Raw genomic sequence first — 16,419 nt, 5'->3', positions numbered from 1 at the left:
TTTTTCACCTATTAAGGGCAAGTTATGCAGATGACAGTAAACCCACGCTATTAATCTGCCCCAACTTCAAATCAATTGCAGATACTTATCAATTAACATGTGTAAGTACAAAACAAAAACAGAATTACCTGGAAAAACTCAGCAGGTCTGGCAGCATCGGCGGAGAAGAAAAGAGTTGACGTTTCGAGTCCTCATGACCCTTCGACAGAACTTGAGTTCGAGTCCAAGAAAGAGTTGAAATATAAGCTGGTTTAAGGTGTGTGGTGGGGGGGCAGAGAGAGAGAGAGAAGTGGAGGGGGTTGGTGTGGTTGTAGGGACAAACAAGAAGTGATAGAAGCAGATCATCAAAAGATGTCACCAAGAATAGAACAAAAGAACACATAGGTGTTAAAGTTGGTGATATTATCTAAACGAATGTGCTAATTAAGAATGGATGGTAGGGCACTCAAGGTATAGCTCTAGTGGGGGTGGGGAGAGCATAAAAGATTTTAAAATATTTAAAAATAATGGAAATAGGTGGGAAAAGAAAAATCTATATAATTTATTGCAAAGAAACAAAAGGAAGGGGGAAGCAGAAAAGGGGTGGGGACTGGGGAGGGAGCTCAAGACCTAAAGTTGTTGAATTCAATATTCAGTCCGGAAGGCTGTAAAGTGCCTTGTCGGAAGATGAGGTGTTGTTCCTCCAGTTTGCGTTGGGCTTCACTGGAGCAATGCAGCAAGCCAAGGACAGACATGTGGGCAAGAGAGCAGGGTGGAGTGTTAAAATGGCAAGCGACAGGGAGGTTTGGGTCTTTCTTGCGGACAGACCGCAGGTGTTCTGCAAAGCGGTCACTCAGTTTACGTTTGGTCTCTCCAATGTAGAGGAGACCACATTGGGAGCAACGAATGCAGTAGACTAAGTTGGGGGAAATGCAAGTGAAATGCTGCTTCACTTGAAAGGAGTGTTTGGGCCCTTGGACAGTGAGGAGAGAGGAAGTGAAGGGGCATATGTTGCATCTTTTGCGTGGGCATGGGGTGGTGCCATAGGAGGTTGAGGAGTAGGGGGTGATGGAGGAGTGGACCAGGGTGTCCCGGAGGGAGCGATCCCTACGGAATGCCGAGGGGGGGGTGAAGGGAAGATGTGTTTGGTGGTGGCATCATGCTGGAATTGGTGGAAATGGCAGAGGATGATCCTTTGAATGTGGAGGCTGGTGGGGTGATAATTGAGGACAAGGGGGGACCCTATCATGTTTCTGGGAGGGAGGAGAAGGCGTGAGGGCGGATGCGCGGGAGATGGGCCGGACACGGTTGAGGGCCCTGTCAACGACCGTGGGTGGAAAACCTCGGTTAAGGAAGAAGGAGGACATGTCAGAGGAACTGTTTTTGAAGGTAGCGTCATCGGAACAGATGCGACGGAGGCGAAGGAACTGAGAGAATGGGATGGAGTCCTTACAGGAAGCGGGGTGTGAGGAGCTGTAGTCGAGGTAGCTGTGGGAGTCGGTGGGTTTGTAATGGATATTGGTGGACAGTCTATCACCAGAGATTGAGACAGAGAGGTCAAGGAAGGGAAGGGAAGGGAAGTGTCAGAGATGGACCATGTGAAAATGATGGAGGGGTGGAGATTGGAAGCAAAATTAATAAATTTTTCCAAGTCCCTACGAGAGCATGAAGCAGCACCGAAGTAATCATCGATGTACCGGAGAAAGAGTTGTGGAAGGGGGCCGGAGTAGGACTGGAACAAGGAATGTTCCACATACCTCATAAAGAGACAGGCATAGCTGGGGCCCATGCGGGTACCCATAGCCACACCTTTTATTTGGAGGAAGTGAGAGGAGTTGAAGGAGAAATTGTTCAGTGTGAGAACAAGTTCAGCCAGACGGAGGAGAGTAGTGGTGGATGGGGATTGTTCGGGCCTCTGTTCGAGGAAGAAGCTAAGGGCCCTCAGACCATCCTGGTGGGGGATGGAGATGTAAAGGGATTGGACGTCCACCCATTCTAACCTGTCTCTCTCTGAACTTACTGCACTCCATTCTCTCAGGTCCAACCCTGACATTGTCATCAAACCCGCTGACAAGGGTGGTGCTGTTGTTGTCTGGCGCACTGACCTCTACCTCGCGGAGGCTGAGCGTCAACTCGCAGACACTTCCTCCTACCTCTCCCTGGACCATGACCCCACCACTGAACATCAAGCCATTGTTTCCAGGACTGTCACTGACCTCATCTCCTCTGGGGATCTTCCTCCCACAGCTTCCAACCTGATAGTCGCCCAACCTCGGACGGCCCGCTTCTATCTCCTACCCAAAATCCACAAACAGAACTGCCCCAGTAGACCGATCGTCTCAGCTTGCTCCTGCCCCACAGAACTCATTTCTCGTTATCTTGACTCCCTTCTCTCTCCCCTTGTCCAGTCCCTTCCCACCTACATCCGTGATTCCTCTGACACCTTACGTCACATCAACAATTTCCAGTTCCCTGGCCCCAACCGCTTCCTCTTCACCATGGACGTCCAATCCCTCTACACCTCCATCCCCCACCAGAATGGTCTGAGGGCCCTTAGCTTCTTCCTCGAACAGAGGCCCGAACAATCCCCATCCACCACTACTCTCCTCCGTCTGGCTGAACTTGTTCTCACACTGAACAATTTCTCCTTCAACTCCTCTCACTTCCTCCAAATAAAAGGTGTGGCTATGGGTACCCGCATGGGCCCCAGCTATGCCTGTCTCTTTATGGGGTATGTGGAACATTCGTTGTTGCAGTCCTACTCCGGCCCCCTTCCACAACTCTTTCTCCGGTACATCGATGATTACTTCGGTGCCGCTTCATGCTCTCGTCGGGACTTGGAAAAATTTATTAATTTTGCTTCCAATCTCCACCCCTCCATCATTTTCACGTGGTCCATCTCTGACACTTCCCTTCCCTTCCTTGACCTCTCTGTCTCAATCTCTGGTGATAGACTGTCCACCAATATCCATTACAAACCCACCGACTCCCACAGCTACCTCGACTACAGCTCCTCACACCCCGCTTCCTGTAAGGACTCCATCCCATTCTCTCAGTTCCTTCGCCTCCGTCGCATCTGTTCCGAGGATGCTACCTTCAAAAACAGTTCCTCTGACATGTCCTCCTTCTTCCTTAACCGAGGTTTTCCACCCACAGTCGTTGACAGGGCCCTCAACCGTGTCCGGCCCATCTCCCGCGCATCCGCCCTCACGCCTTCTCCTCCCTCCCAGAAACATGATAGGTTCCCCCCTTGTCCTCCCTTATCACCCCACCAGCCTCCACATTCAAAGGATCATCCTCTGCCATTTCCGCCAACTCCAGCATGAGGCCACCACCAAACACATCTTCCCTTCAACCCCCCTATCGGCATTCCGTAGGGATCGCTCCCTCCGGGACACCCTGGTCCACTCCTCCATCACCCCCTACTCCTCAACCTCCTCCTATGGCACCACCCCATGCCCACGCAAAAGATGCAACACCTGCCCCTTCACTTCCTCTCTCCTCACCGTCCAAGGGCCCAAACACTCCTTTCAAGTGAAGCAGCATTTCACTTGCATTTCCCCCAACTTAGTCTACTGCATTCGTTGCTCCCAATGTGGTCTCCTCTACATTGGAGAGACCAAACGTAAACTGAGTGACCGCTTTGCAGAACACCTGCGGTCTGTCCACAAGAATGACCCAAACCTCCCTGTCGCTTGCCATTTTAACACTCCACCCTGCTCTCTTGCCCACATGTCTGTCCTTGGCTTGCTGCATTGTTCCAGTGAAGCCCAACACAAACTGGAGGAACAACACCTCATCTTCCGACTATGCACTTTACAGCCTTCCGGACTGAATATTGAATTCAACAACTTTAGGTCTTGAGCTCCCTCCGCAATCCCCACCCCCTTTCTGCTTCCCCCTTCCTTTTGTTTCTTTGCAATAAATTATATAGATTTTTCTTTTCCCACCTATTTCCATTATTTTTAAATATTTTAAAATCTTTTATGCTCTCCCCACCCCCACTAGAGCTATACCTTGAGTGCCCTACCATCCATTCTTAATTAGCACGTTCGTTTAGATAATATCACCAACTTTAACACCTATGTGTTCTTTTGTTCTATTCTTGGTGACATCTTTTGATGATCTGCTTCTATCACTGCTTGTTTGTCCCTACAACCACACCAACCCCCTCCACTTTTCTCTCTCTCTCTCTCTCTCTCTCTCTCTCTCTCTCCGCCCCCCCCCCCCACCCACCTTAAACCAGCTTATATTTCAACTCTTTCCTGGACTCGAACTCAAGTTCTGTCGAAGGGTCATGAGGACTTGAAATGTCAACTCTTTTCTTCTCCGCCGATGCTGCCAGACCTGCTGAGTTTTTCCAGGTAATTCTGTTTTTGTTTTGGATTTCCAGCATCCGCAGATTTTTTGTTTTTATAACATGTGTAAGTAGATGGATTTGTTATTGTGCAAATTACCCCACGAGATACTAACTAATTAAGGCAAATATTTCCTCGTTTCATGATATTTTCTCATTTCATAATATTTCAAATACTTAAATTCATTTGAGAAATATTTCTTACCTCTCTTTCCCTACCACATCATTTATTCATTTATCATCAAGGAATGGCATCTAAAGTGTTCTCACTATTTAATTCTGAGTGCGTCAAAAGGAGACCTGAAAGAGTGTCTGTTGCTCCATCCTCCTCCAGGTAAGGTCAGAAAAAGTAAACTGAACTATGTAACTCAATTTTGAGAATTGATTTTTTTTTTAAAGTCTGTCATCTTTTATATTTAGATTTGCCAAAATGTTCTGAGGGCAGGAAGATAATGAAAATTTGCCTGGTCATTTCTAATTTACATTGGCCCATAGCTCAAATCTTAAACCAGTGGTTCCCAACATTTTTGGTCATGTGTACCTCTATTTAGATTACAAACTTTTTTGCATACCTACAGGCAGCTTCTTTTTTAACTACCCATCTAATGACTGCACATTTTGTAAATCATTATAATTACACATTACGGGTAAACATATAATGATTTTTTTACTTACCATTAATGTGATGGATGAGCTTGTTTGTTAGAGCATAAGCACTTGCAGTTGGGAGAAATATATCAATTAACTTCCCCTCTCCCCCACCCCCCCTCCAAAGAATCACTCAATCAGCAGCCCCTCTTTTCAATCCCCCTCTCCCTCACTCAGTAGCTGCTCTTCCCAAACCACCCTGCCACAGGATCACTGTAACAGCAGCCCTGCTTCCAAACTCCCCACCTCTACCTCCTTTGTACCTTTGTGAAACAGCTCCACCAGGGTGATGCCTCGGCCAGGCAGGCCGTGTCCACCCAGCAGTCTGCTGCCCTGCAGGCCAAGCAGCCACCTTTCCCACTTGGGATAGTGTTTCAGCCAGCAGCTGCTCCCGCACCACTGCTGCGCCATTGGTCAGGCTCACGTGCTGCTATTAAGCTCCCTGCTGCTCGCTTGCTCCTCCAGCTACAGGTTGTTTCTCTCCCACGCTTGCTGCTAATAGGCATGAGTGCATCTCACTATTAGCAGCAAGTGCAGAAGTGAAACACCCTGTGATTGGAGGAACAGTGAGCAGGAAGGTGAATGGCAGCGCTTGAGTCTGAGCACTTGAGATGCTTATATTTGGGAACCTCTGGACGGAGGGGGAGGCTTAAAAGTACCCCATGGGACATCTGTTATATGCCACTTTGGAAACCACTGCTTTAAGCTATTTTCATACACCGCCATAGTGACAGGAAAGTTGAAGTATTTGCTATTGTTTGATTGGTAACAAGCTAGAAAGGACTTGTGTTCTTTGTTCATTAGCCATTTTAACCACATATAGTAAGTCCTTACTTAAAGTTCTGTTTGCATTCCTGAGAATCTCAACTTTAAGTGAATCATGGGTTCCCATAGTTATCAATGTTAAAGTCAGAGTTGGGTTCCTTGGGACATTTCTTGCCTGAAAAACCAATGGAAAATTTGAAATACTGTATTGTACATGTGCAGCACTGTGCATTTCCAGCATGAATAACTTGCAAATTAAAATAAATTACTGAATATAACATAAATACTATATAAATTCAAATTAGTTAACACTAAATCACCCAAACAAGCCCCAAGGAGCACAGCTTCTGGGTCTCACCCACAGCACTCCTGAAACTCAACTCTTTGCTTGCTTTCCTTTCCCACTGTCTCTCTCCTTCCCTCTCTCTCCCTCTCTCTCTCTCTCTTCCCCCCCCCCCACCTTTCCACACTCTCTTTCTCTCTCTCTCCTTTCCCACTCTGTCCTACCCTCTCTGTCTCTCTCTCACTCCTTTACCACTCAGTCTTTCTCTCCTTTCCCCCCCTCCACTCTCTCTGTTTACTTTCCCTATCGCTACCTTTATCTTTCTCTCCCCAGAGCCTGGATCCTTTCCTGACGGTCTGCAGGGGCCGAGCCCCCGTCCCGGGATACGCCGCAGAAAGTTCTGTTGCGGGGATGGGTGTGCTGCGGAAGAAGCCAGGGGTCTGCTAATTCCCCTTCGCTCATGCTCTGCCCTACACTTTTGTTCCCGGATCTTGGGCCTTTCCCTCTCCCCATAGCCTGAGCCTCTGGTGAGTGCGTCGGCGACTCCAGCATCAAAATATGGCAATGGCTAGCCCAGAGTACCGGGGTAGGTATTGTGGGTTGGGGGAGGCAGAGTGTGCCCAATATAGAAACAAAAATGGCAATGCAAATTGGAAAAAAATGTCCTGTAGAGTAAATGATGTTAAAGCAAAACAACTTTAAGCAGGGTGACTTAAAGTGAGGACTTACTGTATTACTGGAAAGCATACAAAAGCTGAGAGGTCACAAAGAGCAATCAGAGAACTTGCTGTTTTTGGGTATGGATATGATAATTGATGCACCTCCTTCCTCAAAATAATATGTTTAATTAAGAGCATTTCATCAGCAACAGCAACATTTCTATCAACTATAATAAACTTCAACAGGCCCTGTAAGAACACTTCATATAAAGTCACTGACGTGAAAATTGTTATTGTAAGGCTTTTGCATTACTCTTTCTTTCTCTTTATTAGGTTTGGGGGAGATGCTTTATTAATCGTAGATTCTTTTCTGGCTCACTTGGTTGATTACCTGTCAAGGTCTATTCTGCTCTGTTGTTGTGGCTGTGGTTTATTTATTGTGGACTGCCTGGTTAGGTCCAGTTGTGTTCTAATGTATGTAATCAAATGGTTGTGTCTCTCTACAAAATAATGGTTCTGTTTTCAGTATCATCTCTGGTTCCGCCTTTAAAATACTTTATCCATCTTCTATTATTACTCTTTGGGATCAGGCATTTACTTGTGTTAAAAACAAAAAACTGCAGATGCTGGAAATCCAAAACAAAAACAGAATTACCTGGAAAAACTCAGCAGGTCTGGCAGCATCGGCGGAGAAGAAAAGAGTTGACGTTTCGAGTCCTCATGACCCTTCAACAGAACTGAGTGAATCTTAGAAAAGGGGTGAAATATAAGCTGGTTTAAGGGGGGTGGGGGAGAAAGAAGTGGGGCGGGGTGGTGTGGTTGTAGGGACAAGCAAGCAGTGATAGGAGCAGATAATCAAAAGATGTCACAGACAAAAGAACACAAAGGCATTGAAGATGGTGATATTATCTAAACGAATGTGCTAATTAAGAATGGATGGTAGGGCACTCAAGGTACAGCTCTAGTGGGTGTGGGGTGGAAAGGCTAGCAGAGCATAAAAGATTTAAAAATAATGGAAATAGGTGGGAAAAGAAAAATCGATATAAATTATTGGAAAAAACAAAAGGAAGAGGGAAGAAACAGAAAGGGGGTGGGGATGGAGGAGGTAGTTCAAGATCTAATGTTGTTGAATTCAATATTCAGTCCAGAAGGCTGTAAAGTGCCTAGTCGGACTTGTGTTGTCTTCTCCTTTCCCATTGACTGAAATCTGACAGCATACCTTTCTAATATTCTGAAGCTTACTTGTACCTTTATCGTTGAACTGGACTTAATTGACTTTTGAGGTATAGCTTCCCTTATACATACTAACTCCATTTTCAGAAAGTGACTTGCTGTAAGGAGGAATATTTCTTTCTCTCTCTCCCTGTCTCTCTTTCTCTCATATGTATAAGTGTGTGCCATTAAACTTACTCTCTCGCAGCAACTACACCTAATCACTACCAGTGCCAGTAGGAACCCAGTGCTCCAAGTTACAAGTCTGCCAAGATTGAAGGTAGCAACAGATTAATAGATCAGATGTTGATGTTGCAACAAATAAACACCACATATCCAGCACCGACAGTGACATCAATCGCCATGCCATCCTTAGTCCCAAATTCTGCAGAGAAAAATCCACATCTGATGGATAATATTGTATTTGTTTTAGAATGAACAGTTATGTTCGCTTTCACCGTAGCCTTAGTGTTGTATTAGTGAAGCATTGTCTTGCTTCTTCTCTGGCTCTCTTCAAGGCTCCCTCTGTCCATTTCTCAATGTTATCCACCTATCCAATTGTTCTTACCCTTCAGTTTTTAACCCTCAATTTCTCCTTCAGTTGTTTCAAGAGCAAGGCTGCTAGGTCTTCGTCTCCAATGTCCGCACTTGACTATCTTTCTCTAACTGCACTTAGCAACTCCTAAGTGAAGGTTCAGTAAAAGATTTTTTTCCTTTAATTTTCACATCTGAGTTGAGCTATTTGGTCTACTGTGTGCATGTACATAAAAAAAAATGGAGTCATTATGTTCAATTATACACACAGCCAGGAATAAGGAATCGATTTCAAATTGCTAAAAGATATCAAATTCATGAGTGGTGCTGTAGCTTGGAGATGTGCCTATTCTAGACCACTACGTACAGTAGAAATGCTACCTTTTGTGAACACTGGTAAAATGCTGCACTTTTTTCAAATCTAAATATATTGCTGAAAGGAGAGACATGCTTTCGCAGCTTTTCATCTTAAGTTCATCAGGACGAAATAGAAAGCAAATAGAATATGTCCACACATTGTGCATTTTTCAATTAAACAGTAGCTTGGGAGCCAGCCATTTCCTGGCTCATTCTCCATGGCAATGCCTAAACCCATCAGAGTCGACTTGCCTGGTTTGAATTTAAACAAAAGCTTGGCGGTTAACTGTTCCCTGGTGCATTCTCTGTGGCAACGCCTCCACCAGTTAGGGTCCACTTGCCAACCAATCAGTACCCTTTTGTGCAGTATATATTGTTTTCCCTTTGAGATTTGGTATTCTTGCAATTCCGTCCTGATGAGAGCAAGATGAAAGCATATTTCTTTTTCAGCAATGCTCAAGTTCTGTATTACCAAGTGACTATTTAAACCTAAATATATATATTTTCTCTCTACAGACTTCAATGTCACTAAATTAGATACTCTTGCTCCACTGCGGATCTCTGTGCCTCTGTGTGAGACAGAAACAAAGAATCCTCTCCTGAGGAGGTTTGCCCATTGTTCTTCACTTATTGCCCCCAATGTAGTTCTTATCAGTGGAGGATTTGGCAGCAGAGGTGGCCAGCATGGACGCCTCAGGAATGTATCACTGATGGTTAAAAATGGACCCGTTTGGAAAAGCAGCTCTGTTAGAGATCAGGGATCAATCCATTTATTGAGTAAGTTTAAAAATAGCAGTGGTAATACTCAGTACCTTGAAAATGTAACTAATGTTTGAATTTCTGATGCCTTGGATAATATGGCACATTCCATATTGCCACACTGAAAGCTTAAGTTGCTTGAAGCAATAATACCTGTCCTCCTCCTTCCACCCTCCCCACACTCAGCTAAGTATTAAAGGTTGGTTGGTATCTTATCAGAGAAGCAACAAGAAGCATTGTCAATCTGTATTTTGCCCATTTGTTCCGTTTTTCTTCTGAAGGTGATAATTAATTTTGGGGTACAGCTTCGCAGATGCCAACGCCACAGTTGCACTTTATCCTAATGCTTATCCTTCATATGTGAACTTGGACGATAAGTGTCAACAGCTATTTAATTATGGGATACATTACAGCTGGGCTTGATCATGTTCTAATCTGATGTCTGCATATGTGCTCACCCTGCTGAGACTAGTGGACAGTGATCAGGAGAAGAAGCTGTTACTGACCTTTATCACTAGTGTGTATTCATTTTTAGAATCCCAAGAACCAATTCAGTACCTCAATGAACACAAGATAAATTTAAAGCAATATAATATATTCCATAATTATAGTATGAATTAAGCAAACACCAGTTTCTCAAAGCCTTTGGCACAAGACAAGGAGTGGGAGCAGGTTGCTATCCCATCCTTTCAGCTCATGGATGTTATATGACAGACCATGGGATGATGAGGATTGGGAGGGGATTGCAGAACCAGAGGATTTTTTTTAAATCACAATATTTTTATACTAAGGTTTCTGATGCCTATGTGATGTATATGTGTGTAAATATTTTGTTTTTAAATCTATTGTTTGGCTCCCCTATGGGTTTGCAAATTTATCCAGTGAATTACTGAGCCATGTAGACCAAATAGAACCCAGTTTCAGTCCCTAGTCTATGCTCTTGATTTCAATGAAGCGGTTGGCATTAGGATGTCAATCCAGATTGCTATCCATTGATCCCTGCTGGAAGTGTATGTGTTTTTTATGCGTTCATGGGATGTGAATGTGGCTGACTAGACCAGCATTTATTGCTCATCCCTAATTGCCCTTGAGAAGGTAGGTGGTGGTGAGCTGCCTTCTTGAACTGCTGCAGTCCATATGGTGTAGGTACATCCACAGTGCTATTAGGGAGTTCCAGGATTTTGACCTAGCGACTGTGAAGGAATGGCGATATATTTCCAAGTCAGTATGGTGAGTGGCTTGGAGAGGAACTTCCAGTGATGGTGTTCCCATGTGTCTGCTGTCCTTGTCCTTCTAATTGGTAGGTTTCGTGGGTTTGAAGGTGCTCTCTAAGGAGGTTTGGTGAGTTCCTGCACTGCATCTTGTAGATGGTATACACTGCTTCCACTGTGCGTCAGTGGTGGTGGGAGTGAATATTTGTGGATGAGATGCTAACCAAGCGGGCTACTTTGTTCTGGATGGTGTCAAGTTTCTTGAGTGTTATTGGAGCTGCACTCTTCCAGACAAGGGGAGAATATTCCATCACACTCTGGAGTTGTGCCTTGTAGATGGACAAGTTTTGGGGAGTTAGGAGGTGAGTTTCTCGCCGCAGGATTCCTAGCCTCTGACTGGCTCTTGTAGCCACACTATTTTTTATAGCTAGTCCAGTTCAGTTTCTGGTCAATGATAAGCCCCCAGGACATTGATAGTGAAGGAATTCAGTATGATAATGCCTTTGAATGTCATTTTGTGATGATTAGATTCTTTCTTGATGGAGATGGTCATTGCCTGGCACTTGTGTAGCAAGAATGCTACTTGCCACTTGAACCCAAGGATGTTGTCCAAAGCCTGCTGAATTTGGACATGGACTGCTTCAATATCTGAGGAGTTGCAAATGGTGCTGAACATTGTTTGATCGTCAGCAAACATCCCCACTTCTGACCTTATGATGGAAGGGAGGTCATTGATGAAGCAGCTGAAGATGGTTGGGCCCAGGACACTACCCTGAGGAACTCCTGCAGTGATGTCCTGGAACTGAGATGATTGACCTCCAGCTACCACAACCATCTTTGTTAGTGCTAGGTATGACTCCAACCAGTGGAGAGTTTTCCCCTTGATTGCCATTGACTCCAGTTTCGCTAGGGCTCCTTGATGCTACATTCAGTCAAATGCTGCCTTGATGTCAAGGGCAGTCACTCGCTCCTCACCTTGGGAGTTCAGCTCTTTTTTTCCATGTTTGCACCCAGGCTGTAATGAGGTCAGGAGCTGAGAAGCCCTGACGGAACCCAAACTGAGTGTTAGTGATCAGGTTACTGCTATGCAAGTGCAGCTTGATAGCACTGTTGATAACCCCTTCCATCACTTTACTGATGTTTGAGAGTAGACTGATGGGGTGGTAATTGGCCGGGTTGGATTTGTCCTACTTTTTGTGTACAGGACATAGCTGGACAATTTTCCACATTGCCAGGTGGGTACCAGTGTTGTAGCTGTACTGGAACAGCTTGGCTAGAGGCGTGGCAAGTTCTGGAGCACAAAACTTCAGTACTATTGTCAGGGCCCATAGCCTTTCCAGTAAGCCCGTGCCTTCAGCCGTTTCTTGATATCATGTGGAGTGTGTGTGGTGAATGTTGCTTGAGAACTTGATTGGGCTTAACTGTGATGCCCCCTTCTGTTGAGAGGTTGATGACACTGTCAAAACATAAATAACAGCCATTTGGGTAATGTAACATACCAACCAAGCAGTCAATGCTGTTATCAGAGGATGGGATAAAAGAAAAATTATAAGAAAGCACCCTTATTCTTGCTTGTTTAATCCCTGAATAATTTTCAGTAATATTTCGACTTGCTGCACTTTTCAAAAAATACCATTGACAAAAATCAGATATAAAAATAATTCATGCAGAAACATATTTGGAATCTGTATGTAAGTTAAGTGGTTTGCACTGAAATTTACCAAGATTCTATGGGTTCACATATCAAGCCTGCTCTGGAAATGTTTACTAAATATTCATGGGATCTGTAATCTATTGTACTTGGTGTATATTAAGCTTGTATTTTTGTTCATGTTTTAGCTGAACGAATGTTTCACAGCATGACTGCACTTTGTGACAGTCGTTGTATAATCTTTGGTGGCCGTACGTCTCCACTGAAGCCAGTCACAAGTCTTCTTTGTTTGAAATGTGACATGGGTGATGGTGCCACCTCCAGCATCAGCTTGTCAGTAAAGGAGATTGAATGCAGTGGTAATGCGCCATTACCACGCTGGCGACACACAGCAACAGAAGTGATTCACAAAGGTAAAAATAATAGATCAGAAAAAGATTATATTATATATAAGTTCCATTAATTACAAAACAAGACAAAATTGTAATAAAGGATTTAAAATAATTTATGGCTTTTTATTTCCATTTTCTAGCATTATAAATGCCAATGAAAAACACAAATGGAAATAAATTACTAGCTTTGGAAATTTAATTGCAACTTCATATTTGGTCATTTGGTATCTATGTGCATTTGCATAATCTTGAGGTTGAAATTTATCCCTGCTCCAGATTCCATGACAGAGCTGTAAGTTTAATGGGAGTTGCAGAGCTACAAAAGTAGAATCTCAGAAACATTACAGCATCAAAAGAAAAAAATAAATTTCAGTTTTCTCAGAAAATGCTACAAACCGAGATGGATATTTGTATTTCATTACCATTTTGTTCTCTAATTTTAAAAAAAAGAATCATTTCAGCCAACGTACTGACAGTGTCATTGCCTGTTTTGCTGATGATTGTACTTGTGGTCCACAAGTTATCCTAATCCCTCTTTCCCCCGCCCACCCCCAGTCCAAAATCTGAACCAAAAAAAGTTCCCTTATGCAACTCACCATAAATTAACCGGGTCACCTCCAGTGGAGATCATTTAGTTTCAGTGACAGTTGGGGTTGACATTCAGTCTGCTGATGTTTTACTACCGGTATTACCAGATGGCCTCTACGCCCTGCTTTTATTTCTAATTTATGATCCATTCTTTCCAAAATGCTAACAGAAAACCAATACGATCATTGTTTAGAACTGCTGTGTTTTATAACTAATTGAAGATCATTACATTGTTTAAAAAGGTCAGAGATATCTGTTTATCTTTGGTGGTCGCTCTTCCAGAGAATTGGTACTAAGTGACTGGCATTTCCTTAACCTGGAAGACTACAGCTGGGCAGATGTAAGTGAAATCATTATTGCTTAAAACTATTTTAGTGTGCTCTACCTATCTAGATGTTTCGTTATTCCCTCTTTCAGGAGGAAATTTTCCCATTGTTCTATTAAATGATGGTGGTCGATGCATCAACTACTCCCTGTGATATAGCATTCAATCCTCCAACAACCCTCTGTGTAAAGAAATTTCTCCTGACTTGTCACTGATAATTTTAAATTGATGACACTCATCACTGACGCCTCAACCAGGAGAATTGTTTTTTCCTTGTTTGTTCTACCAAAGCTCTTTGTAATTTTAAAAACCTTTATTATGGCTCCAGTGGAAATAATCAAGTCTCTTCTTATGACTGTAGCTTCCCATCCTTGTAGTCATCCTAATAAATCTTAAGCTTTATGTTCTCTTGGCATTTAATGTCAGTAAGGATATAACCACGCAAAGAAATAATAACAAAATAAATACATCAGACTAAGGAAGAGGGAAAGTGGATGCTTCAAAGTTCTATGTGTAAACGCTAAAAGTCTGAATAAATTGGGAAATTTTTGAGATCTTTGTTGGAAAGGGAGACTGAATTCATGAGCGTCACAGATCTGATTCAACAGCGTATCAGGCAAATGTACAGGAATACAAGTTACTTTGCAGAGATTGGAAAAAGCAGTGGTATGTGCAGCCTTTTTATGTGAAGGAGAACTTGACTCTCAGATGGGTTTATCTATTCTGAGGACAGAGAAGAGGGAATCGCATGGATATGGTTGAGCTGCACAAGGGGAAAGAAATTAGCCATGATGCAAGACACCAATAATGGATTGTTAGTAACATGGAACAATTAGCCTAGGGGAACCTACATGAACAAAGGTGCTATTGGACCTGGTATTAAGTACAGTGAGGAGATGGTAGAGTAAGTAGCTCAGAGTATCTTGACAAGTGGTGGAGTATAAGCTTATGATGGGTGTACACTGAGAACATGCAACTTTAGAAAAGCTGATTTTAAGTATTACTGGAAAGCACTATTAGAGGGAAAGGGGTGGAAGAAAAATGAATCACGTTTAGAGATAAAAACAAAAAATGCTACACACGTTCAACCTGACCATGAGCTCCTTTGTTACTCTTACAGGAATGAACCTTTCACCACCACTGGAAAAGATAGCATGAACAGCATTTAAGAAAAACCAGATCCTTTTCCTGTTTTCCATCTAAACATGATTGCCTATTCTACTTCCTCATGGGTGCGCTGTTTTTCCTTCCTTCCCCTTTGTCAGGCTCTTTCTTAAATGCTAGCTGTGTAATTTCCCCCATTTCTGATTGAGCATCTACATGAGCCTGCCCAGCATCTTTTTTTGTTTTTGTTGTTCAACATTTGCAGTTCCATTGCTTTTTATTGATCCCGTTTATAAATACTTTACACACACAACAGACTTTTACTACTCAAGGTAAGAGAGAAAAGACCAATTTGAGCAACAATGAAAGTAATGTGGTGTTGAAAAACAAAGGAAATTGTGCCTAAACTATAAAGCAAGTGGTAGCACAATGGACCAAGGCAAATATAAAATTTTTTATAGATTAAGATTAAGAAACTAGTCAGGAAAGCTAAAGCAGAAGGTGAAGTTAGTACAGTGGGGAAATAGTTTTTAAAATCAAGCATTTCTATAAATAGATTTGCATCAAGTAGGTAAAAACGGAAATATACAGCCCATTCACAGATGCCAGAGGTGACGTGTCATGAACAAGGCATGGCATACATACAAAATTAACTCTCTTGTGTTCATGGAGGAGACTTTTCAGCACAGAAATTGAATTTGGGGTTGAGTGGAGAAAATAGTGAAAGAATTACAAATGTAAGATGGGGCAGTTAATTGTGGCTGGAAAAGTCAAAATGAAGCAGGCATTGGGTCCTTCCTAATGGGCTTTATACAAAAGTACTTATGAAGTACGGGGAGGTGAAGACGTAGTGGTATTGTCGCTGGACTAATAATCCAGAGACCCAGGGTTCGAATCTCGCCACGGCAGATGGTGGAATTTGGATTCAATAAAAATCTGGAATTAGAAGTCCAGTGATGACCATAAAATATTTGTTGATTGTTGTAAAAACTCATCTGGCTCACTAAGGAAATCTGTCATCCTTACCTGGTCTGGCCTACATGTGACTCCAGACCCACAGCAATGTGGTCGACTCTTAAATGCCCTCTGAAGCAAGCCACTCAGTTGTAACAAACTGCTACAAAGACACAAAAAAGGAATGAAACCAGACGGAGCACCCAGGCACCAGAAACGACAACAGCAATCACAGCCCTTTCGACCCTGCAAAGTCCTCCTAACATCTGGGGGCTAGTGCCAAAATTGGGAGAGCTGTCTCACCGACTGGTTAAGCAACAGCCTGACATAGTCACCCTCATGGAATCATACCTTATAGATAATGTCCCAGCAGATGTCTCCACCATCACCATCCTTGGGTATGTCCTGTCCCACCGGCAGGATAGACCCAGCAGAGGTGGTGGCACAGTGGTATACAGTCAGGAGAGGGATGCCCTCGGAGTCCTCAACATCGACTCCGGACCCCATGAAGCTGCTGTTTACCATGTACCGCCCCCCCTTCAGCTGATGAATCAGTGCTTCTCCATATTGAACATCACTTGGAGAAAGCACTGAAGATGACAAGGGCACAACGTCATCGCCAAGAGTGGCTAAGTAGCACC

The 16,419-nt window shown here is 43.5% G+C and overlaps 1 protein-coding gene across 2 annotated transcripts in view; it reads left to right on the top strand.

Moving 5' to 3' along the window:
* The window catches only part of lcmt2 (leucine carboxyl methyltransferase 2), a 44,914-nt gene that overhangs the window by 18,392 nt on the left and 10,103 nt on the right, over nt 1–16,419 (top strand). For both annotated transcript variants that reach the window (XM_041200109.1, XM_041200110.1), the window contains exons 8-11: nt 4,583–4,670; nt 9,311–9,571; nt 12,604–12,828; nt 13,638–13,735. In XM_041200109.1, coding sequence (XP_041056043.1) covers nt 4,583–4,670; nt 9,311–9,571; nt 12,604–12,828; nt 13,638–13,735 — 672 coding nt within the window. The remainder of the gene's footprint in view (nt 1–4,582; nt 4,671–9,310; nt 9,572–12,603; nt 12,829–13,637; nt 13,736–16,419) is intronic.

The sequence above is a fragment of the Carcharodon carcharias genome, chromosome 12 (assembly GCF_017639515.1).
Source record: "Carcharodon carcharias isolate sCarCar2 chromosome 12, sCarCar2.pri, whole genome shotgun sequence".
Lineage (NCBI taxonomy): Eukaryota > Metazoa > Chordata > Chondrichthyes > Lamniformes > Lamnidae > Carcharodon > Carcharodon carcharias.
This window is presented reverse-complemented; position numbering and strand designations above follow the sequence as displayed.